The 27559-nt window shown below is 45.3% G+C and overlaps 1 protein-coding gene across 1 annotated transcript; it reads left to right on the top strand.

Annotated features, from left to right (window-relative positions):
• LOC105358677 (uncharacterized) lies at positions 1-27559 on the top strand. Its single transcript, XM_078931225.1, has 10 exons — positions 1-99; positions 203-370; positions 463-579; positions 751-2013; positions 6865-8253; positions 8350-9462; positions 11392-12894; positions 13888-14783; positions 26738-26865; positions 27232-27559. Exons 1-10 carry the CDS (start codon positions 75-77, stop codon positions 27557-27559), a joined length of 6930 nt encoding a protein of 2309 aa, XP_078787351.1. The 5' UTR covers positions 1-74.

Genomic DNA, 27559 nt, shown 5'->3' with positions numbered 1-27559 from the left:
CTGCTCTTCAGTGTAACGCCTGTGCAGACACAGCATGTTCAACCACATCTAGCAAGACCTGCAGCTCAGGGAGCATGTGTATAACCGCTTCCATCACAGGTATCCTCCTCTCCTCTCATGACCGTACAGTGAAAGCCTGAAGCTGTTCTGGAAAGTTCTGTGGGGTTTCCATCAGTAGAACCAACTGTCTTTGACTCTGCAGCCTCTTCACCTGGAGCTTCAGGAACACAGGTCTACAAGGACTGTGCTGCTCCTTCTCTTTGTCCCACGGCTGGAACGGCAACGTTTTCCGTCAACTTGGGTTATTCCAGTGCCATTGCATCGGCTCAGTGCTGCGACTCCGACAACTGCAACTCCCAGACGTTGGCCTGTGAGTTCAAATCATCTCCAGAGCTGTCAGATCTGCTCTGTGAAGACCTTTTCATCTTTGGACATAACCAACTATGTTGTCTTGTGTTTCAGTTCCTACCCCTCAGTCTGCTAACGGCCTGATGTGTCTCGTCTGTGACCCGACCACCTCTCAGTGCAGCTCTACAGTTCCGTGTTCTGGAGACCAGACCAGCTGCTTCCAAGCAACCTGTGAGTTTTAGTGAGGTTCCACAGAGGAAAAGATCGAATATTAGGGATTTTTTCAAATAGAAATTTTAGAGACTTATCAATCAAAGAAGGAACTGGATTGGAGTTTCCTTTTCTGACTGTGGCTTTAGTCCAGCCTTTTCACAAGTTGACATCTTAAATCTTTCTTCCCAGTGACCAACGGCTCCACAACATATCCAGCTCTGGGCTGCACATCTCCTAACACATGTGCAGTTGCAGCCAACCTGGGAAACCTGCCTTTCATGCAGAACGTTGGTTCCATCACCACCGGACCAACCTGCTGCTCCACCAGCTCATGCAACACTATTCCCACCACAACCACAAGTTCTGCACCTACAACAGTTGCAGAAAGAACTTCTACAAGTGCTGAACTTACAACAGTTGCTGAAACAAATTCCACAAGTGCTGAACCTACAACAGTTGCTGAAACAACTACCACAAGTGCTGAAACTACAACAGTTGCTGAAACAACGTCCACAAGTGCTGAACCTACAAAAGTTGCTGAAACAACTTCCACAAGCTCTGCACCTACAACAGTTGCTGAAACAACTTCTACAAGCTCTGCACCTACAACAGTTGCTGAAACAACTTCCACAAGCTCTGCACCTACAACAGTTGCTGAAACAACTTCCACAAGTGCTGAACCTACAACGGTTGCTGAAACAACTTCCACAAGCTCTGAACCTACAACAGCTGCTGAAACAACTTCCACAAGCTCTGATCCTACAACAGTTGCTGAATCAACTTCCACAAGCTCTGCACCTACAAAAGTTGCTGAAACGACTTCCACAAGCTCTGCACCTACAACAGTTTCTGAAACAACTTCCACAAGCTCTGAACCTACAACGGTTGCTGAAACAACTTCCAAAAGTGCTGATCCTACAACAGTTGCTGAAACAACTTCCACAAGCGCTGAACCTACAACAGTTGCTGAAACAACTTCCACAAGTGCTGAACCTACAACAGTTGCTGAAACAACTTCCACAAGTGCTGAACCTACAACGGTTGCTGAAACAACTTCCACAAGTGCTGAACCTACAACAGTTGCTGAAACAACTTCCACAAGCTCTGCACCTACAACAGTTTCTGAAACAACTTCCACAAGCTCTGCACCTACAACAGTTGCTGAAACAACTTCCACAAGTGCTGAACCTACAACGGTTGCTGAAACAACTTCCACAAGCTCTGAACCTACAACAGCTGCTGAAACAACTTCCACAAGCACCTCTTCTACAAAAGTTGCTGCAACAACTTCCACTAGCTCTGCACTTACAACAGTTGCTGAAACAACTTCCACAAGCGCTAGACCTACAACAGTTGCTGAAACAACTTCCACAAGCTCTGATCTTACAACCGTTGCTGAAACAACTTCCACAAGCACTGCACTTACAACAGTTGCTGAAACAAATTCCACAAGCGCTGATCCTACAACAGTTGCTGAAGCAACTTCCAAAAGCACTGCTTCTACAACAGTTGATGAAACAACTTCCACAAGCTCTGATCCTACAACCGTTGCTGAAACAACTTCCACAAGCGCTGACCCTACAACCGTTGCTGAAACAACTTCCACAAGCTCTGATCCTACAACTGTTGCTGAAACAACTTCCACAAGCTCTGATCCTACAACAGTTGCTGAAACAACTTCCACAAGCGCTGAACCTACAACCGTTGCTGAAACAACTTCCACAAGCACTGCTTCTACAAAAGTTGCTGAAACAACTTCCACAAGCTCTGCACCTACAACAGTTGCTGAAACAACTTCCACAAGCTCTGATCCTACAACCGTTGCTGAAACAACTTCCACAAGCGCTGAACCTACAAACGTTGCTGAATCAACTTCCTCAAACTCTGCTCCTAACACAGTTGCTGAAACAACTTCAAAAAGCTCTGCACCTTCAACAGTTGCTGAAACAACTTCCACAAGCACAGTTTCTACAACAGTTGCTGAAACAACTTCCACAAGCTCTGATCCTACAACAGTTGCTGAAGCAACTTCCACAAGCACTGCTTCTACAACAGTTGATGAAACAACTTCGACAAGCTCTGCACCTACAACAGTTGCTGAAACAACTTCCACAAGCTCTGATCCTACAACCGTTGCTGAAACAACTTCCACAAGCGCTGACCCTACAACCGTTGCTGAAACAACTTCCACAAGCTCTGATCCTACAACTGTTGCTGAAACAACTTCGACAAGCTCTGATCCTACAACAGTTGCTGAAACAACTTCCACAAGCGCTGAACCTACAACCGTTGCTGAAACAACTTCCACAAGCACTGCTTCTACAAAAGTTGCTGAAACAACTTCCATAAGCTCTGATCCTACAACAGTTGCTGAAACAACTTCAAAAAGCTCTGCACCTTCAACAGTTGCTGAAACAACTTCCACAAGCGCTGAACCTACAGCCGTTGCTGAAACAACTTCCACAAGCTCTGATCCTACAACCGTTGCTGAAACAACTTCCACAAGCGCTGAACCTACAACCGTTGCTGAAACAACTTCCACAAGCACTGCTTCTACAACAGTTGCTGAAACAACTTCCACAAGCTCTGCACCTACAACAGTTGCTGAAACAACTTCCACAAGCTCTGATCCTACAACCGTTGCTGAAACAACTTCCACAAGCGCTGAACCTACGAACGTTGCTGAAACAACTTCCACAAGCTCTGGTCCTTCAACCGTTGCTGAAACAACTTCCACAAGCTCTGATCCTACAACCGTTGCTGAAACAACTTCCACAAGCACTGCTTCTACAACAGTTGCTGAAACAACTTCCACAAGCGCTGAACCTACAACCGTTGCTGAAACAACTTCCACAAGCACTGCTTCTACAACAGTTGCTGAAACAACTTCCACAAGCTCTGCACATACAACAGTTGCTGAAACAACTTCCACAAGTTCTGATCCTACAACCGTTGCTGAAACAACTTCCACAAGCGCTGAACCTACAAACGTTGCTGAAACAACTTCCTCAAGCTCTGCTCCTACAACAGTTGCTGAATCAACTTCAACAAGCTCTGCACCTTCAACAGTTGCTGAAATAACTTCCACAAGCTCTGCACCTTCAACAGTTGCTGAAACAACTTCCACAAGCTCTGCACCTTCAACAGTTGCTGAAACAACTTACACAAACACTGCGCCTACAACCGTGGCTGAAACAACTTCCACAGGCACTGAACCTACAACCGTTGCTGAAACAACTTCCACAAGCTCTGCGCGTACAACAGTTGCTGAAACAACTTCCACAAGCTCTGATCCTACAACCGTTGCCGAAACAACTTCCACAAGCGCTGAACTTACAACCACTGCAGAAACAACTTCCACAAGCTCTGATCCTACAACCGTTGCTGAAACAACTTCCACAAGCACTGCACTTACAACAGTTGCTGAAACAACTTCCACAAGCGCTGAACCTACAACCGTTGCTGAAACAACTTCCACAAGCTCTGCGCGTACAACAGTTGCTGAAACAACTTCCACAAGCTCTGATCCTACAACCGTTGCCGAAACAACTTCCACAAGCGCTGAACCTACTACCGTTGCTGAAACAACTTCCACAAGCTCTGATCCTACAACCGTTGCTGAAACAACTTCCACAAGCACTGCTTCTACAACAGTTGCTGAGACAACTTCCACAAGCTCTGCTCCTACAGCAGTTGCTGAAACAACTTCCACAAGCTCTGCACCTACAACAGTTGGTGAAACAACTTCCACAAGCTCTGATCCTACAACAGTTGCTGAATCAACTTCCACAAGCTCTGCACCTTCAACAGTTGCTGAAACAACTTCCACAAACTCTGCGCCTACGACCGTTGCTGAAACAACTTCCACAAGCACTGCTTCTACAACAGTTGCTGAAACAACTTTGACAAGCTCTGCACCTACAACAGTTGCTGAAACAACTTCCACAAGCGCTGAACCTACAGCCGTTGCTGAAACAACTTCCACAAGCTCTGATCCTACAACCGTTGCTGAAACAACTTCCACAAGCGCTGAACCTACAACCGTTGCTGAAACAACTTCCACAAGCTCTGATCCTACAACCGTTGCTGAAACAACTTCCACAAGCACTGCGCCTACGACCGTTGCTGAAACAACTTCCACAAGCACTGATCCTACAACCGTTGCTGAAACAACTTCCACAAGCGCTGAACCTACAACCGTTGCTGAAACAACTTCCACAAGCTCTGATCATACAACCGTTGCTGAAACAACTTTCATAAGCACTGCTTCTACAACAGTTGCTGAAACAACTTCCACAAGCTCTGCACCTACAACAGTTGCTGAAACAACTTCCACAAGCTCTGATCCTACAACCGTTGCTGAAACAACTTCCACAAGCTCTGATCCTACAACCGTTGCTGAAACAACTTCCACAAACTCTGCGCCTACGACCGTTGCTGAAACAACTTCCACAAGCACTGCTTCTACAACAGTTGCAGAAACAACTTCCACAAGCGCTGAACCTACAGCCGTTGCTGAAACAACTTCCACAAGCTCTGATCCTACAACCGTTGCTGAAACAACTTCCACAAGCGCTGAACCTACAACCGTTGCTGAAACAATTTCCACAAGCTCTGATCATACAACCGTTGCTGAAACAACTTCCACAAGCTCTGATCCTACAACCGTTGCTGAAACAACTTCCACAAGCACTGCTTCTACAACAGTTGCTGAAACAACTTCCACAAGCTCTGCACATACAACAGTTGCTGAAACAACTTCCACAAGCTCTGATCCTACAACCGTTGCTGAAACAACTTCCACAAGCGCTGAACCTACAAACGTTGCAGAAACAACTTCCTCAAGCTCTGCTCCTACAACAGTTGCTGAATCAACTTCAACAAGCTCTGCACCTTCAACAGTTGCTGAAACAACTTCCACAAGCTCTGCACCTTCAACAGTTGCTGAAACAACTTCCACAAGCTCTGCACCTTCAACAGTTGCTGAAACAACTTACACAAACACTGCTTCTACAACAGTTGCTGAAACAACTTCCACAAGCGCTGAACCTACAGCCGTTGCTGAAACAACTTCCACAAGCTCTGATCCTACAACCGTTGCTGAAACAACTTCCACAAGCACTGCTTCTACAACAGTTGCTGAGACAACTTCCACAAGCTCTGCTCCTACAGCAGTTGCTGAAACAACTTCCACAAGCTCTGCACCTACAACAGTTGGTGAAACAACTTCCACAAGCTCTGATCCTACAACCGTTGCCGAAACAACTTCCACAAGCGCTGAACTTACAACCGTTGCAGAAACAACTTCCACAAGCTCTGATCCTACAACCGTTGCTGAAACAACTTCCACAAGCACTGCACTTACAACAGTTGCTGAAACAACTTCCACAAGCGCTGAACCTACAACCGTTGCTGAAACAACTTCCACAAGCTCTGCGCGTACAACAGTTGCTGAAACAACTTCCACAAGCTCTGATCCTACAACCGTTGCCGAAACAACTTCCACAAGCGCTGAACCTACTACCGTTGCTGAAACAACTTCCACAAGCTCTGATCCTACAACCGTTGCTGAAACAACTTTCACAAGCACTGCTTCTACTACAGTTGCTGAGACAACTTCCACAAGCTCTGCTCCTACAGCAGTTGCTGAAACAACTTCCACAAGCTTTGCACCTACAACAGTTGGTGAAACAACTTCCACAAGCTCTGATCCTACAACAGTTGCTGAATCAACTTCCACAAGCTCTGCACCTTCAACAGTTGCTGAAACAACTTCCACAAACTCTGCGCCTACGACCGTTGCTGAAACAACTTCCAAAAGCACTGCTTCTACAACAGTTGCTGAAACAACTTTGCCAAGCTCTGCACCTACAACAGTTGCTGAAACAACTTCCACAAGCGCTGAACCTACAGCCGTTGCTGAAACAACTTCCACAAGCTCTGATCCTACAACCGTTGCTGAAACAACTTCCACAAGCGCTGAACCTACAACCGTTGCTGAAACAACTTCCACAAGCTCTGATCCTACAACCGTTGCTGAAACAACTTCCACAAGCACTGCGCCTACGACCGTTGCTGAAACAACTTCCACAAGCACTGCTTCTACAACAGTTGCTGAAACAACTTCCACAAGCGCTGAACCTACAGCCGTTGCTGAAACAACTTCCACAAGCTCTGATCCTACAACCGTTGCTGAAACAACTTCCACAAGCACTGCTTCTACAACAGTTGCTAAAACAACTTTGACAAGCTCTGCACCTACAACAGTTGCTGAAACAACTTCCACAAGCTCTGCTCCTACAGCAGTTGCTGAAACAACTTCCACAAGCTCTGCACCTACAACAGTTGGTGAAACAACTTCCACAAGCTCTGATCCTACAACAGTTGCTGAATCAACTTCCACCAGCTCTGCACCTTCAACAGTTGCTGAAACAACTTCCACAAACTCTGCGCCTACGACCGTTGCTGAAACAACTTCCAAAAGCACTGCTTCTACAACAGTTGCTGAAACAACTTTGACAAGCTCTGCACCTACAACAGTTGCTGAAACAACTTCCACAAGCGCTGAACTTACAGCCGTTGCTGAAACAACTTCCACAAGCTCTGATCCTACAACCGTTGCTGAAACAACTTCCACAAGCGCTGAACCTACAACCGTTGCTGAAACAACTTCCACAAGCTCTGATCCTACAACCGTTGCTGAAACAACTTCCACAAGCACTGCGCCTACGACCGTTGCTGAAACAACTTCCACAAGCACTGCTTCTACAACAGTTGCTGAAACAACTTCCACAAGCGCTGAACCTACAGCCGTTGCTGAAACAACTTCCACAAGCTCTGATCCTACAACCGTTGCTGAAACAACTTCCACAAACTCTGCGCCTACGACCGTTGCTGAAACAACTTCCACAAGCACTGCTTCTACAACAGTTGCTGAAACAACTTCCACAAGCGCTGAACCTACAGCCGTTGCTGAAACAACTTCCACAAGCTCTGATCCTACAACCGTTGCTGAAACAACTTCCACAAGCGCTGAACCTACAACCGTTGCTGAAACAACTTCCACAAGCTCTGATCATACAACCGTTGCTGAAACAACTTCCATAAGCACTGCTTCTACAACAGTTGCTGAAACAACTTCCACAAGCTTTGGTCCTTCAACCGTTGGTGAAACAACTTCCACAACCTCTACACTTATAACAGTTGCTGAAACAACTTTGACAAGCTCTGCACCTACAACAGTTGCTGAAAAAACATCCACAAGCGCTGAACCTACTACCGTTGCTGAAACAACTTCCACAAGGTCTGATCCTACAACCGTTGCTGAAACAACTTCCACAAGCACTGCTTCTACAACAGTTGCTGAAACAACTTCCACAAGCTCTGCACATACAACAGTTGCTGAAACAACTTCCACAAGCTCTGATCCTACAACCGTTGCTGAAACAACTTCCACAAGCTCTGATCCTACAACCGTTGCTGAAACAACTTCCACAAGCACTGCTTCTACAACAGTTGCTGAAACAACTTCCACAAGCTCTGCACATACAACAGTTGCTGAAACAACTTCCACAAGCTCTGATCCTACAACCGTTGCTGAAACAACTTCCACAAGCGCTGAACCTACAAACTTTGCTGAAACAACTTCCTCAAGCTCTGCTCCTACAACAGTTGCTGAATCAACTTCAACACGCTCTGCACCTTCAACAGTTGCTGAAAAAACTTCCACAAGCTCTGCACCTTCAACAGTTGCTGAAACAACTTCCACAAGCTCTGCACCTTCAACAGTTGCTGAAACAACTTACACAAACACTGCACCTACAACCGTGGCTGAAACAACTTCCACAGGCACTGAACCTACAACCGTTGCTGAAACAACTTCCACAAGCTCTGCGCGTACAACAGTTGCTGAAACAACTTCCACAAGCTCTGATCCTACAACCGTTGCCGAAACAACTTCCACAAGCTCTGATCCTACAACCGTTGCTGAAACAACTTCCACAAGCTCTGCACCTACAACAGTTGCTGAAACAACTTCCACAAGCTCTGATCCTACAACCGTTGCTGGAACAACTTCCACAAGCTCTGCACCTTCAACAGTTGCGGAAACAACTCCCACAAGCTCTGCACCTACAACCGTTGCTGAAACAACTTCCACAAGCTCTGATCCTACAACCGTTGCTGAAACAACTTCCACAAGGGCTGAACCTACAACCGTTGCTGAAACAACTTCCACAAGCTCTGATCCTTCAACCGTTGCTGAAACAACTTCCACAAGCGCTGAACCTACAAACGATGCTGAATCAACTTCCTCAAGCTCTGCTCCTACAGCAGTTGCTGAATCAACTTCCAGAAGCTCTGCACCTTCAACTGTTGCTGAAACAATTTCCACAAACTCTGCGCCTACAACCGTTGCTGAAACAACTTTCACAAGCGCTGAACCTACAACAGTTGCTGAAACAACTCTCACAAGCTCTGCACCTTCAACTGTTGCTGAAACAATTTCCACAAACTCTGCACCTACAACAGTTGGTGAAACAACTTCCACAAGCTCTGATCCTACAACAGTTGCTGAATCAACTTCCACAAGCTCTGCACCTTCAACAGTTGCTGAAACAACTTCCACAAACTTTGCGCTTACGACCGTTGCTGAAACAACTTCCACAAGCTCTGATCCTACAACAGTTGCTGAAACAACTTCCACAAGCTCTGCACCTACAACAGTTGCTGAAACAACTTCCACAAGCACTGCTTCTACAACAGTTGCTGAAACAACTTCCACAAGCGCTGCACCTACAACAGTTGCTGAGACAACTTTCACAAGCTCTGCGTCTACAGCAGTTGCTGAGGCAACTTCCACAACCTCTGCATCTACAACAGTTGCTGACACAACTTCTACAAGCGCTGAACCTACAAACGTTGCTGAATCAACTTCCTCAAGCTCTGCTCCTACAACAGTTGCTGAAACAACTTCCACAAACTCTGCGCCTACAACCGTTGCTGAAACAACTTCCACAAGCGCTGAACCTACAACCGTTGCTGAAACAACTTCCACAAGCTGTGATCCTTCAACCGTTGGTGAAACAACCCCCACAAACTCTCTACCTACAACAGTTGCTGAAAAAACATCCACAAGCGTTGCACTTACAGCAGTTGCTGAAACAACCTCCACAAGCTCTGATCCTACAAGCGTTGCTGTAGACACTTCCACAAGCTCTGCACCTACAACAGTTACACAAACAACTTCCACAAGCACCTCTTCTACAATAGTTGCTGAATCAACTTCCACTAGCTCTGCACCTTTAACAGTTGCTGAAACAACTTCCACAAGCTCTGCACCTACAACAGTTGCAGAAACAACTTTAACAAGCTCTGCACTTACAACAGCTGTTGAAACAACTTCCACAAGCGCTGAACCTACAACCGTTGGTGAAACAACCCCCACAAGCTCTGCACCTACAACAGTTGCTGAAAAATCTTCCACAAGCTTTGCACCTACAACAGTTGCTGAAACAACTTCCACAAGCTCTGCACCTACAACAGTTGCAGAAACAACTTCCTCAAACTTTGCACCTACAAAAGTTGCTGAAACAACTTACACAAGCTCTGCACCTACAACCGTTGCTGAAACAACTTCCACAAGCTCTGCACCTACAACAGTTGCTGAAACAACTTCCACAAGCTCTGTACCTACTACAGTTGTAGAAACAACTTCAACAAGCGCTGAACCTACAACCGTTGCTGATACAACTTCTACAAGCTCTGCACCTACAACAGTTGCTGAAACAACTTCCACAAGCTCTGCACCTACAACAGTTGCAGAAACAACTTTAACAAGCTCTGCACCTACAACAGTTGCAGAAACAACTTTAACAAGCTCTGGACCTACAAAAGTTGCTGAAACAACTTCTACAAGCTCTGCACCTACAACAGTTGCTGAAACAACTTCCACAAGCTTTGCACTTACAACAGTTGCTGAAACAACTTCCACAAGCTCTGCACCTACAACAGTTGCAGAAACAACTTTAACAAGCTCTGCACCTACAACAGTTGCTGAAAAAACTTCCACAAGCTCGGCACCTACAACCGTTGCTGAAACAACTTCCACAAGCTCTGCACCTACAACAGTTGCTGAGACAACTTTCACAAGCTCTGCGTCTACAGCAGTTGCTGAGGCAACTTCCACAACCTCTGCATTTACAACAGTTGCTGAAACAACTTTTACAAGCTCTGGACCTACAACAGTTGCTGAAACAACTTCCACAAGCTCTGATCCTTCAACCGTTGGTGAAACAACCCCCACAAGCTCTGCACCTACAACAGTTGCTGAAAAATCTTCCACAAGCTTTGCACCTACAACAGTTGCTGAAAAATCTTCCACAAGCTTTGCACCTACAACAGTTGCTGAAACAACTTCCACAAGCTCTGCACCTACAACAGTTGCAGAAACAACTTCCTCAAACTTTGCACCTACAAAAGTTGCTGAAACAACTTACACAAGCTCTGCACCTACAACCGTTGCTGAAACAACTTCCACAAGCGCTGAACCTACAACAGTTGCTGAAACAACTTCCACAAGCTCTGTACCTACTACAGTTGTAGAAACAACTTCAACAAGCGCTGAACCTACAACCGTTGCTGAAACAACTTCTACAAGCTCTGCACCTACAACAGTTGCAGAAACAACTTTAACAAGCTCTGCACCTACAACAGTTGCTGAAACAACTTCCACAAGCTCTGTACCTACAACAGTTGTAGAAACAACTTCCACAAGCTCTGAACCTTCAACCGTTGCTGATACAACTTCTACAAGCTCTGCACCTACAACAGTTGCTGAAACAACTTTCACAAGCTCTGCACCTACAACAGTTGCAGAAACAACTTTAACAAGCTCTGCACCTACAACAGTTGCAGAAACAACTTTAACAAGCTCTGCACCTACAAAAGTTGCTGAAACAACTTCTACAAGCTCTGCACCTACAACAGTTGCTGAAACAACTTCCACAAGCTCTGCACCTACAATAGTTGCTGAAACAACTTCCACAAGCTCGGCACCTACAACCGTTGCTGAAACAACTTCCACAAGCTCTGCTCCTACAACTGTTGCTGAAACAAGTTCCACAAGCTCTGCACCTACAACAGTTGCTGAGACAACTTTCACAAGCTCTGCGTCTACAGCAGTTGCTGAGGCAACTTCCACAACCTCTGCATCTACAACAGTTGCTGACACAACTTCTACAAGCTCTGGACCTACAACAATTGCTGAAACAACTTCCACAAGCTCTGCTCCCACAACAGTTGCTGAGACAACTTTCACAAGCTCTGCATCTACAGCAGTTGCTGAGGCAACTTCCACAACCTCTGCACCTACAACAGTTGCTGACACAACTTCTACAAGCTCTGGACCTACAACAGTTGCTGAAACAACTTCCACAAATGCAGAACCTACAACAGTTGCTGAAACAACTTCCACAAGCTCTGGACCCACAACAGTTGCTGAAACCACTTCCACAAATGCAGAACTTACAACAGTTGCTGAACCAACTTCCACAAGCTCTGGACCTGCAACAGTTTCTAAAACAACTCCCGCAAGTTCTGCACTTACAAAAGTTGCTGAAACAACTTCCACAAGCTCTGCTCCTACAGCAGTTGCTGAAAGATCTTCCACAAGCTCTGCACCTACAACAGTTGCTGAGACAACTTTCACAAGCTCTGCGTCTACAGCAGTTGATGAAACGACTTCCAAAATTTCTGCTCCTACAACAGTTGCAGAAACAACTTCCACAAGCTCTGCTCCGACAACAGTTGCTGAGACAACTTCCACAGGCTTTGCACCTACAACAGTTGCTGAAACAACTTCCACAACCTTTGCACCTACAACAGTTGCTGAGACAACTTCCACAAGCTCTGCTCCTACAGCAGTTGCTGAAACAACTTCCACAAGTTCTGCTATTATAACAGTTGCTGAGACAACTTCCACAGGCTTTGCACCTACAACAGTTGCTGAAACAACTTCCACAACCTTTGCACCTACAACAGTTGCTGAGACAACTTCCACAAGCTCTGCCTCTACAACAGTTGCTGAAAAAACTTCCACAAGCTCTGCACCTACAACCGTTGCTGAAAAAACTTCCACAAGCTCTGCTCCTACAACAGTTGCTGAAACAACTTCCACAAGTTCTGCTATTATAACAGTTGCTGAGACAACTTACACAAGCTCTGCACCTACAACAGTTGCTGAAGCAACTTCAACAAGCTCTGCACCTACAGCAGTTGCTGAAACAACTTCCACAAGCTCTGCACCTACAACAGTTGCTGAAACAACTTCCACAAGCTCTGCTCCTACAACAGTTTCTGAAACAACATCCACAAGCTCTGCACCCACAACAGTTGCTGAGACAACTACCACAAGCTCTGCCTCTACAACAGTTGCTGAAACAACTTCCACAAGCTCTGCTCCTACAACAGTTGCTGAAACAACTTCCACAAGCTCTGCTCCTACAACAGTTGTTGAAACAATTTCTACAAGCTCTGCACCTACAACAGTTGCTGAGACAACTTCCACAAGCTCTGCTCCTACAACAGTTGCTGAAACAACTTCCACAAGCTCTGCACCTGCAACAGTTGCTGAGACAACTTCCACAAGCTCTGCTCCTTCAACAGTTGCTGAAACAATGTCAACAAGATCTGCTCCTACAACAGTTGCTGAAACAACTTCCACAAGATCTGCTCCTACAACAGTTGCTGAAACAACTTCCACAAGCTCTGCTCCTACAACAGTTGTTGAAACAATTTCTACAAGCTCTGCACCTACAACAGTTGCTGAAACAACTTCCACAAGCTCTGCACCTACAACAGTTGCTGAAACAACTTCCACAAGCTCTGCACCTACAACAGTTGCAGAAACAACTTTAACAAGCTCTGCACCTACAACAGTTGCTGAAACAACTTCCACAAGCTCGGCACCTACAACCGTTGCTGAAACAACTTCCACAAGCTCTGCACCTACAACAGTTGCTGAGACAACTTTCACAAGCTCTGCGTCTACAGCAGTTGCTGAGGCAACTTCCACAACCTCTGCATCTACAACAGTTGCTGACACAACTTTTACAAGCTCTGGACCTACAACAGTTGCTGAAACAACTTCCACAAGCTCTGCACCTACAACAGTTGCAGAAACAACTTCCTCAAACTTTGCACCTACAAAAGTTGCTGAAACAACTTACACAAGCTCTGCACCTACAACCGTTGCTGAAACAACTTCCACAAGCGCTGAACCTACAACAGTTGCTGAAACAACTTCCACAAGCTCTGTACCTACTACAGTTGTAGAAACAACTTCAACAAGCGCTGAACCTACAACCGTTGCTGAAACAACTTCTACAAGCTCTGCACCTACAACAGTTGCAGAAACAACTTTAACAAGCTCTGCACCTACAACAGTTGCTGATACAACTTCTACAAGCTATGCACCTACAACAGTTGCAGAAACAACTTTAACAAGCTCTGCACCTACAAAAGTTGCTGAAACAACTTCTACAAGCTCTGCACCTACAACAGTTGCTGAAACAACTTCCACAAGCTCTGCACCTACAACAATTGCTGAAACAACTTCCACTGGCTCTGCACCTACAACAGTTGCAGAAACAACTTTAACAAGCTCTGCACCTACAATAGTTGCTGAAACAACTTCCACAAGCTCGGCACCTACAACAGTTGCTGAAACAACTTCCACAAGCTCTGCTCCTACAACTGTTGCTGAAAAAAGTTCCACAAGCTCTGCACCTACAACAGTTGCTGAGACAACTTTCACAAGCTCTGCGTCTACAGCAGTTGCTGAGGCAACTTCCACAACCTCTGCATCTACAACAGTTGCTGACACAACTTCTACAAGCTCTGGACCTACAACAGTTGCTGAAACAACTTCCACAAGCTCTGCTCCCACAACAGTTGCTGAGACAACTTTCACAAGCTCTGCATCTACAGCAGTTGCTGAGGCAACTTCCACAACCTCTGCACCTACAACAGTTGCTGACACAACTTCTACAAGCTCTGGACCTACAACAGTTGCTGAAACAACTTCCACAAATGCAGAACCTACAACAGTTGCTGAAACAACTTCCACAAGCTCTGCACCTACAACAGTTGCTGAAACAACTTCCACAAGCTCTGCTCCCACAACAGTTAATAAGACCACTTCCACAAGCTCTGGACCCACAACAGTTGCTGAAACCACTTCCACAAATGCAGAACTTACAACAGTTGCTGAACCAACTTCCACAAGCTCTGCACCTACAACAGTTGCTGAGACCACTTCCACAAGCTCTGCACCTACAACAGTTGCTGAGACAACTTTCACAAGCTCTGCGTCTACAGCAGTTGATGAAACGACTTCCAAAATTTCTGCTCCTACAACAGTTGCAGAAACAACTTCCACAAGCTCTGCTCCGACAACAGTTGCTGAGACAACTTCCACAGGCTTTGCACCTACAACAGTTGCTGAAACAACTTCCACAACCTTTGCACCTACAACAGTTGCTGAGACAACTTCCACAAGCTCTGCTTCTACAACAGTTGCTGAAAAAACTTCCACAAGCTCTGCTCCTACAACAGTTGCTGAAACAACTTCCACAAGTTCTGCTATTATAACAGTTGCTGAGACAACTTACACAAGCTCTGCACCTACAACAGTTGCTGAAGCAACTTCAACAAGCTCTGCACCTACAGCAGTTGCTGAAACAACTTCCACAAGCTCTGCACCTACAACAGTTGCTGAAACAACTTCCACAAGCTCTGCTCCTACAACAGTTTCTGAAACAACATCCACAAGCTCTGCTCCCACAACAGTTGCTGAGACAACTACCACAAGCTCTGCCTCTACAACAGTTGCTGAAACAACTTCCACAAGCTCTGCTCCTACAACAGTTGCTGAAACAACTTCCACAAGCTCTGCTCCTACAACAGTTGTTGAAACAATTTCTACAAGCTCTGCTCCTACAACAGTTGTTGAAACAATTTCTACAAGCTCTGCACCTACAACAGTTGCTGAGACAACTTCCACAAGCTCTGCTCCTACAACAGTTGCTGAAACAACTTCCACAAGCTCTGCACCTGCAACAGTTGCTGAGACAACTTCCACAAGCTCTGCTCCTTCAACAGTTGCTGAAACAATGTCAACAAGATCTGCTCCTACAAAAGTTGCTGAAACAACTTCCACAAGATCTGCTCCTACAACAGTTGCTGAAACAACTTCCACAAGCTCTGCTCCTACAACAGTTGTTGAAACAATTTCTACAAGCTCTGCTCCTACAACAGTTGCTGAAACAACTTCCACAAGATCTGCACCTACAACAGTTGTTGAAACAATTTCTACAAGCTCTGCTCCTACAACAGTTGCTGAGACAACTTTCACAAGCCCTGCGTCTACAACAGTTGCTGAAACAACTTCCACAAGATCTGCTCCTACAACAGTTGTTGAAACAATTTCTACAAGCTCTGCACCTACAACAGTTGCTGACACAACTTCTACAAGCTCTGGACCTACAACAGTTGCTGAAACAACTTCCACAAATGCAGAACTTACAACAGTTGCTGAGACCACTTCCACAAGCTCTGCTCCTACAGCAGTTGCTGAGACAACTTTCACAAGCTCTGCGTCTACAGCAGTTGATGAAACGACTTCCAAAAATTCTGCTCCTACAACAGTTGCAGAAACAACTTCCACAAGCTCTGCTCCGACAACAGTTGCTGAGACAACTTCCACAGGCTTTGCACCTACAACAGTTGCTGAAACAACTTCCACAAGCTCTGCTCCTACAGCAGTTGCTGAAAAAACTTCCACAAGCTCTGCTCCTACAACAGTTGCTGAAACAACTTCCACAAGTTCTGCTATTATAACAGTTGCTGAGACAACTTCCACAGGCTTTGCACCTACAACAGTTGCTGAAACAACTTCCACAACCTTTGCACCTACAACAGTTGCTGAGACAACTTCCACAAGCTCTGCCTCTACAACAGTTGCTGAAAAAACTTCCACAAGCTCTGCACCTACAACCGTTGCTGAAAAAACTTCCACAAGCTCTGCTCCTACAACAGTTGCTGAAACAACTTCCACAAGTTCTGCTATTATAACAGTTGCTGAGACAACTTACACAAGCTCTGCACCTACAACAGTTGCTGAAGCAACTTCAACAAGCTCTGCACCTACAGCAGTTGCTGAAACAACTTCCACAAGCTCTGCACCTACAACAGTTGCTGAAACAACTTCCACAAGCTCTGCTCCTACAACAGTTTCTGAAACAACATCCACAAGCTCTGCTCCCACAACAGTTGCTGAGACAACTACCACAAGCTCTGCCTCTACAACAGTTGCTGAAACAATTTCTACAAGCTCTGCTCCTACAACAGTTGTTGAAACAATTTCCACAAGCTCTGCACCTGCAACAGTTGCTGAGACAACTTCCACAAGCTCTGCTCCTTCAACAGTTGCTGAAACAACTTCCACAAGCTCTGCACCTACAACAGTTGCTGAAACAACTTCCACAAGATCTGCTCCTACAACAGTTGTTGAAACAATTTCTACAAGCTCTGCTCCTACAACAGTTGCTGAGACAACTTTCACAAGCCCTGCGTCTACAGCAGTTGCTGAAGCAACTTCCACAAACTCTGCTCCTACAACAGTTGCTGAAACAACTTCCACAAGCTCTGCACCTCCAACAGTTGCTGAGACAACTTCCAAAATTTCTGCTCTTACAACAGTTGTTGACACAACTTCTACAAGTTCTGGACCTGCATCAGTTGCAGAAACAACTTCCACAAGCTCTGCTCCTACAACAGTTGCAGAAACAACTTCCACAAGCTCTGCTCCGACAACAGTTGCTGAGACAACTTCCGCAGGCTTTGCAACTACAACAGTTGCTGAAACAACTTCCACAACCTTTGCACCTACAACAGTTGCTGAGACAACTTCCACAAGCTCTGCTCCTTCAACAGTTGCTGAAAAAACATCCACAAGCGCTGAACCTACAACAGTTGCTGAAACAATGTCAACAAGCTCTGCTCCTACAACAGTTGCTGAAACAATTTCTACAAGCTCTGCTCCTACAACAGTTGCTGAGACAACTTCCACAAGCTCTGCTCCTACAGCAGTTGCTGAAACAACTTCCACAAGCTCTGCACCTCCAACAGTTGATGAAACAACTTCCACAAGCTCTGCACATACAACAGTTGCTGAAACAACTTCCACAAGCTCTGCACATACAACAGTTGCTGAAACAACTTCCACAAGCTCTGCCTCTACAACACTTGCTGAAAAAACATCCACAAGCGCTGAACCTACAACAGTTGCTGAAACAATGTCAACAAGCTCTGATCCTTTAACAGTTGCTGAAACAACTTCCACAAGCTCTGCACATACAACAGTTGCTGAAACAACTTCCACAAGCTCTGCCTATACAACAGTTGCTGAAACAACTTCCACAAGCTCTGCACCTACAGCAGTTGCTGAAACATCTTCCACAAGCTATGCACCTACAACAGTTGCTGAGACAACTTTCACAAGCTCTTCGTCTACAGAAGTTGCTGAAACAACTTCCACAAGCTCTGCACCTACAACAGTTGCTGAAACAACTTCCACAAGCTCTGCTCCTACAACAGTTGCTGAGACAACTTCCAAAATTTCTGCTCTTACAACAGTTGCTGACACAACTTCTACAAGTTCTGGACCTGCATCAGTTGCAGAAACAACTTCCACAAGCTCTGCTCCTACAACAGTTGCAGAAACAACTTCCACAAGCTCTGCTCCTACAACAGTTGCAGAAACAACTTCCACAAGCTCTGCTCCGACAACAGTTGCTGAGACAACTTCCACAGGCTTTGCACCTACAACAGTTGCTGAAACAACTTCCACAACCTTTGCACCTACAACAGTTGCTGAGACAACTTCCACAAGCTCTGCATCTACAACCGTTGCTGAAACAACTTCCACAAGCTCTGCTCCTTCAACAGTTGCTGCAAAAACATCCACAAGCGCTGAACCTACAACAGTTGCTGAAACAATGTCAACAAGCTCTGCTCCTACAACAGTTGCTGAAACAATTTCTACAAGCTCTGCTCCTACAACAGTTGCTGAGACAACTTCCACAAGCTCTGCTCCTACAGCAGTTGCTGAAACAACTTCCACAAGCTCTGCACCTACAACAGTTGCTGAGACAACTTTCAAAAGCTCTGCGTCTACAGCAGTTGCTGAAACAACTTCCACAAGCTCTGCACCTCCAACAGTTGATGAAACAACTTCCACAAGCTCTGCACATACAACAGTTGCTGAAACAACTTCCACAAGCTCTGCCTCTACAACAGTTGCTGAAACAACTTCCACAAGCTCTGCACATACAACAGTTGCTGAAACAACTTCCACAAGCTCTGCCTCTACAACAGTTGCTGAGACAACTTCCACAAGCTCTGCCTCTACAACAGTTGCTGAAACAACTTCCACAAGCTCTGCACCTGCAGCATTTGTTGAAACAACTTCCACAAGTTCTGTTATTATAACAGTTGCTGAGACAACTTACATAAGCTCTGCACCTACAACAGTTGCTGAAACAATGTCAACAAACTCTGATCCTTTAACAGTTGCTGAGACAACTTCCACAAGCTATGCTCCTACAGCAGTTGCTGAAACAACTTCCACTAGCTCTGCACCTACAACAGTTGCTGAGACAACTTTCACAAGCTCTTCGTCTACAGAAGTTGCTGAAACAACTTCCACAAGATCTGCACCTACAACAGTTGCTGAAACAACTTCCACAAGCTCTGCTCCTACAACAGTTGCTGAAACAACTTCCACAAGCTCTGCTCCCACAACAGTTGCTGAGACAACTTCCACAAGCTCTGCCTCTACAACAGTTGCTGAAACAACTTCCACAAGCTCTGCACATACAACCGTTGCTGAAACAACTTCCACAAGCTCTGCACCTACAACAGTTGCTGAAACAATGTCAACAAGCTCTGCTCCTACAACAGTTGCTGAAATAATTTCTACAAGCTCTGCTCCTACAACAGTTGCTGAGACAACTTCCACAAGCTCTGCTCCTACAACAGTTGCTGAAACAACTTCCACAAGCTCTGCTCCTACAGCAGTTGCTGAAAGATCTTCCACAAGCTCTGCACCTACAACAGTTGCTGAGACAACTTTCACAAGCTCTGCGTCTACAGCAGTTGCTGAAACAACTTCCACAAACTCTGCTCCTACAACAGTTGCTGAAACAACTTCCAAAATGTCTGCTCTTACAACAGTTGCTGAAACAACTTCCACAAGCTCTGCTCCTACAACAGTTGCAGAAACAACTTCCACAAGCTCTGCTCCTACAACAGTTGCAGAAACAACTTCCACAAGCTCTGCTCCGACAACAGTTGCTGAGACAACAGTTGCTGAGACAACTTCCACAGGCTTTGCACCTACAACAGTTGCTGAAACAACTTCCACAACCTTTGCACCTACAACAGTTGCTGAGACAACTTCCACAAGCTCTGCCTCTACAACAGTTGCTGAAACAACTTCCACAAGCTCTGCACAAACAACCGTTGCTGAAACAACTTCCACAAGCTCTGCCTCTACAACAGTTGCTGACACAACTTCCACAAGCTCTGCCTTTACAACCGTTGCTGAAAAAACTTCCACAAGCTCTGCACCTGCAGCAGTTGCTGAAACAACTTCCACAAGCTCTGAACCTACAACAGTTGCTGAAACAATGTCAACAAGCTCTGCTCCTTCAACAGTTGCTGAAAAAACATCCACAAGCTCTGAACCTACAACAGTTGCTGAAACAATGTCAACAAGCTCTGCTCCTACAACAGTTGCTGAAACAATTTCTACAAGCTCTGCTCCTACAACAGTTGCTGAGACAACTTCCACAAGCTCTGCTCCTACAACAGTTGCTGAAACAACTTCCACAAGCTCTGCTCCTACAACAGTTGCTGAAACAATGTCAACAAGCTCTGCTCCTACAACAGTTGCTGAAACAATTTCTACAAGCTCTGCTCTTACAACAGTTGCTGAAACAATGTCAACAAGCTCTGCTCCTACAACAGTTGCTAAAACAATTTCTACAAGCTCTGCTCCTACAACAGTTGCTGAGACAATTTCCACAAGCTCTGCTCCGACAACAGTTGCTGAAACAACTTCCACAAGCTCTGCTCTTACAGCAGTTGCTGAAAGATCTTCCACAAGCTCTGCACCTACAACAGTTGCTGAGACAACTTTCACAAGCTCTGCGTCTACAGCAGTTGCTGAAACAACTTCCACAAACTCTGCACATACAACCGTTGCTGAAAAAACTTCCACAAGCTCTGCACCTACAACAGTTGCTGAGACAACTTCCACAAGCTCTGCTCCTACAGCAGTTGCTGAAAGATCTTCCACAAGCTCTGCACCTACAACAGTTGCTGAGACAACTTTCACAAGCTCTGCGTCTACAGCAGTTGCTGAAGCAACTTCCACAAACTCTGCTCCTACAACAGTTGCTGAAACCACTTCCACAAGCTCTGCACCTCCACCAGTTGATGAAACAACTTCCAAAATTTCTGCTCATACAAAAGTTGCTGACACAACTTCTACAAGTTCTGGACCTGCAACAGTTGCAGAAACAACTTCCACAAGCTCTGGTCCTACAACAGTTGCTGAGACAACTTCTACAGGCTTTGCACCTACAGCAGTTGCTGAAACAATGTCAACAAGCTCTGCTCCTACAACAGTTGCTGAAACAATTTTTACAAGCTCTGCTCCTACAACAGTTGCTGAGACAACTTCCACAAGCTCTGCACCTACAACAGTTGCTGAGACAACTTTCACAAGCTCTGCGTCAACAGCAGTTGCTGAAACAACTTCCACAAACTCTGCTCCTACAACAGTTGCTGAGACAACTTCCACAAGCTCTGCTCCTACAACAGTTGCTGAAAAAACTTCCACAAGCGCTGAACCTACAACAGTTGCTGAAACAATGTCAACAAGCTCTGCTCCTACAACAGTTGCTGAAACAATTTCTACAAGCTCTGCTCCTACAACAGTTGCTGAGACAACTTCCACAAGCTCTGCTCCTACAACAGTTGCTGAAACAACTTCCACAAACTCTGCTCCTACAACAGTTGCTGAAACAACTTCCACAAGCTCTGCACCTACAACAGTTGATGAAACAACTTCCAAAATTTCTGCTCTTACAACAGTTTCTGACACAACTTCTACAAGTTCTGGACCTGCAACAGTTGCAGAAACAACTTCCACAAGCTCTGCTCCTACAACAGTTGCAGAAACAACTTCCACAAGCTCTTCTCCGACAACAGTTGCTGAGACAACTTCCACAGGCTTTGCACCTACAACAGTTGCTAAAACAACTTCTACAACCTTTGCACCTACAACAGTTGCTGAGACAACTTCCACAAGCTCTGCCTCTACAACAGTTGTTGAAACAACTTCCACAAGCTCTGCACATACAACCGTTGCTGAAACAACTTCCACAAGCTCTGCACCTACAACAGTTGCTGAGACAACTTCCACAAGCTCTGCTCCTACAACAGTTGCTGAAACAACTTCCACAAGCTCTGCTCCTACAACAGTTGATGAAACAATGTCAACAAGCTCTGCTCCTACAACAGTTGCTGAGACAACTTCCACAGGCTCTGCTCCTACAACAGTTGCTGAAACAACTTCCACAAGCTCTGCTCCTACAGCAGTTGCTGAAAGATCTTCCACAAGCTCTGCACCTACAACAGTTGCTGAGACAACTTTCACAAGCTCTGCGTCTACAGCAGTTGCTGAAACAACTTCCACAAACTCTGCTCCTACAACAGTTGCTGAAACAACTTCCACAAGCTCTGCACCTCCAACAGTTGATGAAACAACTTCCAAAATTTCTGCTCTTACAACAGTTGCTGACACAACTTCTACAAGTTCTGGACCTGCAACAGTTGCAGAAACAATTTCCACAAGCTCTGCTCCTACAACAGTTGCAGAAACAACTTCCACAAGCTCTGCTCCGACAACAGTTGATGAAATATCTTCCAAAAGCTCTTCTCCTACAACAGTTGCTGAAACAACTTCCACAAGCTCTGCTCCTACAACAGTTGATGAAACAATGTCAACAAGCTCTGCTCCTACAACAGTTGCTGAGACAACTTCCACAGGCTCTGCTCCTACAACAGTTGCTGAAACAACTTCCACAAGCTCTGCTCCTACAACAGTTGCTGAGACAACTTCCACAGGCTCTGCTCCTACAACAGTTGCTGAAACAACGTCCACAAGCTCTGCTCCTACAGCAGTTGCTGAAACATCTTCCAAAAGCTCTGCACCTACAGCAGTTGCTGAAACATCTTCCACAAGCTCTGCACCTGCAGCAGTTGCTGAAACAACTTCCACAAGCTCTGCTCCTTCAACAGTTGCTGAAAGATCTTCCACAAGCTCTGCACCTACAACAGTTGCTGAGACAACTTTCACAAGCTCTGCGTCTACAGCAGTTGCTGAAACAACTTCCACAAACTCTGCTCCTACAACAGTTGCTGAAACATCTTCCACAAGCTCTGCACCTCCAACAGTTGATGAAACAACTTCCAAAATTTCTGCTCTTACAACAGTTGCTGACACAACTTCTACTAGTTCTGGACCTGCAACAGTTGCAGAAACAATTTCCACAAGCTCTGCTCCTACAACAGTTGCAGAAACAACTTCCACAAGCTCTGCTCCGACAACAGTTGATGAAATATCTTCCAAAAGCTCTTCTCCTACAACAGTTGCTGAAACAACTTCCACAAGCTCTGCCTCTACAACAGTTGCTGAAACAACTTCCACAAGCTCTGCACACACAACAGTTGCTGAAACAACTTCCACAAGCTCTGCTCCTACAACAGTTGCTGAAACAACTTCCACAAGCTCTGCCTCTACAACAGTTGCTGAAACAACTTCCACAAGCTCTGCACCTACAACAGTTGCTGAAGCAACTTTAACAAGCTCTGCACCTACAACAGTTGCTGAAACAACTTCCACAAGCTCTGCCTCTACAACAGTTGCTGAAAAAACATCCACGAGCGCTGAACCTACAACAGTTGCTGAAACAACTTCCACAAGCTCTGCTCCTACAACAGTTGATGAAACAATGTCAACAAGCTCTGCTCCTACAGCAGTTGCTGAAACATCTTCCAAAAGCTCTGCACCTACAGCAGTTGCTGAAACAACTTCCACAAGCTCTGCTCCTACAACAGTTGATGAAACAATGTCAACAAGCTCTGCTCCTACAACAGTTGCTGAAACATCTTCCAAAAGCTCTGCACCTACAGCAGTTGCTGAAACATCTTCCACAAGCTCTGCACCTACAACAGTTGCTGAAACAACTTCCACAAGCTCTGCTCCTACAACAGTTGATGAAACAATGTCAACAAGCTCTGCTCCTACAACAGTTGCTGAGACAACTTCCACAGGCTCTGCTCCTACAACAGTTGCTGAAACAACTTCCACAAGCTCTGCTCCTACAACAGTTGCTGAGACAACTTCCACAGGCTCTGCTCCTACAACAGTTGCTGAAACAACGTCCACAAGCTCTGCTCCTACAGCAGTTGCTGAAACATCTTCCAAAAGCTCTGCACCTACAGCAGTTGCTGAAACATCTTCCACAAGCTCTGCACATACAACCGTTGCTGAAAAAACTTCCACAAGCTCTGCTCCTTCAACAGTTGCTGAAAAAACTTCCACAAGCGCTGAACCTACAACAGTTGCTGAGACAACTTCCACAAGCTCTGCTCCTACAACAGTTGCTGAAACAACTTCCACAAGCTCTGCTCCTACAGCAGTTGCTGAAAGATCTTCCACAAGCTCTGCACCTACAACAGTTGCTGAGACAACTTTCACAAGCTCTGCGTCTACAGCAGTTGCTGAAACAACTTCCACAAACTCTGCTCCTACAACAGTTGCTGAAATAACTTCCACAAGCTCTGCACCTCCAACAGTTGATGAAACAACTTACACAAGCTCTGCACCTACAAGAGTTGCTGAAGCAACTTCAACAAGCTCTGCACCAACAGCAGTTGCTGAAACAACTTCCACAAGTTCTTCTCCTTCAACAGTTGCTGAAACAACTTACACAAGCTCTGCACATACAACCGTTGTTGAAACAACTTCCACAAGTTCTGCTATTATAACAGTTGCTGAGACAACTTACACAAGCTCTGCACCTAACACAGTTGCTGAAGCAACTTCAACAAGCTCTGCACCTACAACAGTTGCTGAAACAACTTCCACAAGCTCTGCTCCTACAACAGTTGCTGAAAAAACATCCACAAGTGCTGAACCTACAGCAGTTGCTGAAACATATTCCAAAAGCTATGCTCCTACAGCAGTTGCTGAAACAACTTCCACACGCTTTGCTCCTACAACAGTTGCTGAAACAACTTCCACAAGCTCTGCTCCCACAACAGTTGCTGAGACAACTTCCACAAGCTCTGCTCCCACAACAGTTGCTGAAACAACTTCCACAAGCTCTGCACATACAACCGTTGCTGAAAAAACTTCCACAAGCTCTGCACCTACAACAGTTGCTGAGACAACTTACACAAGCTCTGCACCTACAAGAGTTGCTGAAGCAACTTCAACAAGCTCTGCACCAACAGCAGTTGCTGAAACAACTTCCACAAGTTCTTCTCCTTCAACAGTTGCTGAAACAACTTACACAAGCTCTGCTCCTACAACAGTTGCTGAAACAACTTCCACAAGCTCTGCACCTACAACAGTTGATAAAATATCTTCCAAAAGCTCTTCTCCTACAACAGTTGCTGAGACAACTTTCACAAGCTCTGCCTCTACAACAGTTGCTGAAACAACTTCCACAAGCTCTGCACATACAACCGTTGCTGAAAAAACTTCCACAAGCTCTGCACCTGCAGCATTTGTTGAAACAACTTCAACAAGTTCTGCTATTATAACAGTTGCTGAGACAACTTACACAAGCTCTGCACCTACAACAGTTGCTGAAGCAACTTCAACAAGCTCTGCACCTACAACAGTTGCTGAAACAACTTCCACACGCTCTGCTCCTACAACAGTTGCTGAAAAAACATCCACAAGTGCTGAACCTACAACAGTTGCTGAAACAATGTCAACAAGCTCTGCTCCTACAGCAGTTGCTAAAACATCTTCCAAAAGCTCTGCACCTACAGCAGTTGCTGAAACAACTTCCACAAGCTCTGCACCTACAACAGTTGCTGAGACAACTTTCACAAGCTCTGCACCTACAGCAGTTACTGAAACATCTTCCACAAGCTCTGCACCTGCAGCATTTGTTGAAACAACTTCAACAAGTTCTGCTATTATAACAGTTGCTGAGACAACTTTCACAAGCTCTGCGTCTACAGCAGTTGCTGAAACAACTTCCACAAGCTCTGCACCTACAACAGTTGCTGAAACAACTTCCACAAGCTCTGCTCCTACAACAGTTGCTGAAAGAACTTCCACAAGCTCTGCTCCCACAACAGTTGCTGAGACAACTTCCACAAGCTCTGCCTCTACAACAGTTGCTGAAACAACTTCCACAAGCTCTGCACCTGCAGCAGTTGCTGAAACAACTTCCACAAGCTCTGCTCCTACAACAGTTGCTGAAACAATGTCAACAAGCTCTGCTCCTACAGCAGTTGCTGAAACATCTTCCAAAAGCTTTGCTCCTACAACAGTTGCTGAAACAACTTCCACAAGCTCTGCACCTGCAGCAGTTGCTGAAACAACTTCCACAAGCTCTGCTCCTATAACAGTTGCTGAGACAACTTACACAAGCTCTGCACCTACAACAGTTGCTGAAGCAACTTCAACAAGCTCTGCACCAACAGCAGTTGCTGAAACAACTTCCACAAGCTCTGCACCTACAACAGTTGCTGAAACAACTCCCACAAGCTCTGCACATAAGATAGTTTCTGAAACTACTTCAACAAGCTTTACTCTTACATCAGTTGCTGAGACAACGTCAACAAGATCTGCACCTACAACAGTTTTTCAAACAATTTCTGCTGGCTCTGCACCAGCAACTGTAGCTGTAACAACTTATACAAGCTCAGCAACAACTGCAGTAAAAACATCAAGTGCGGCTGTTGTACCAACTTCAGTGCTACCTCCAGCTTCCACTGGATCACCATCTGCTGCTACAATTAGAGACTCTATATCCAGTTTGACAACAGGTCAGTTATCTACAACCATCCCTACATCAACCTCTACTGTTGCCCCACCAGCTACAGGTTCTATGCCATCATCCACATCTGCTGCACCATCAGCATTTACAGGTACTTCATCCTCTGTGACTACTACTTCATCACCATCTACTACTACAACTATTGCTTTAACTTCAGCTAACTCTGCAATTACTATGTCAAAACCAAGTATTATATCAACATCTACAAGTACTGCAAAAACTACAGGTGCTTCATTCACAGCAACAATTTCACCATCATCAAGTACTATATCTATAAATCTAACAACAAAAGATATTGTAATGGCCAACAAAACTACCACAGTAAATGCAAGTATTGTTTCAGTCACAGCCACAACTAATAACCGACGAGAAACATCGATTCCATCCACAAAAGTAGACACTTCTACAAGTTCAGCCCCAATTACAAATTCAGTAACAATGTCTAACACGACCACAGCTACAAAAAACCCCATCACTACTACAGCAATTACTACAATGCCAGCAACTACTATGACAAAGCCACCAACAACAGCTGCTATGACAACCACAACTACAGAAGGACCAACCACAACTACTACAACAACCACAACAACAAAAGCACCAACAACTACTACTACAACAACAAAACCGCCAACAACTACTACTACAACAACAAAACCGCCAACAACTACTACTACAACAACAAAACCGCCAACAACTACTACTACAACAACAAAACCGCCAACAACAACTACTACAACAACAAAACCGCCAACAACTACTACAACTACCACTTCAACAACTAG

The sequence above is a fragment of the Oryzias latipes genome, chromosome 14, assembly GCF_053564925.1.
Source record: "Oryzias latipes strain Hd-rR chromosome 14, Olatipes_Hd-rR_3.1".
Lineage (NCBI taxonomy): Eukaryota > Metazoa > Chordata > Actinopteri > Beloniformes > Adrianichthyidae > Oryzias > Oryzias latipes.
Note: the sequence above shows the minus strand (reverse complement) of the source record. Positions and strands in the feature narration are given on the sequence as shown.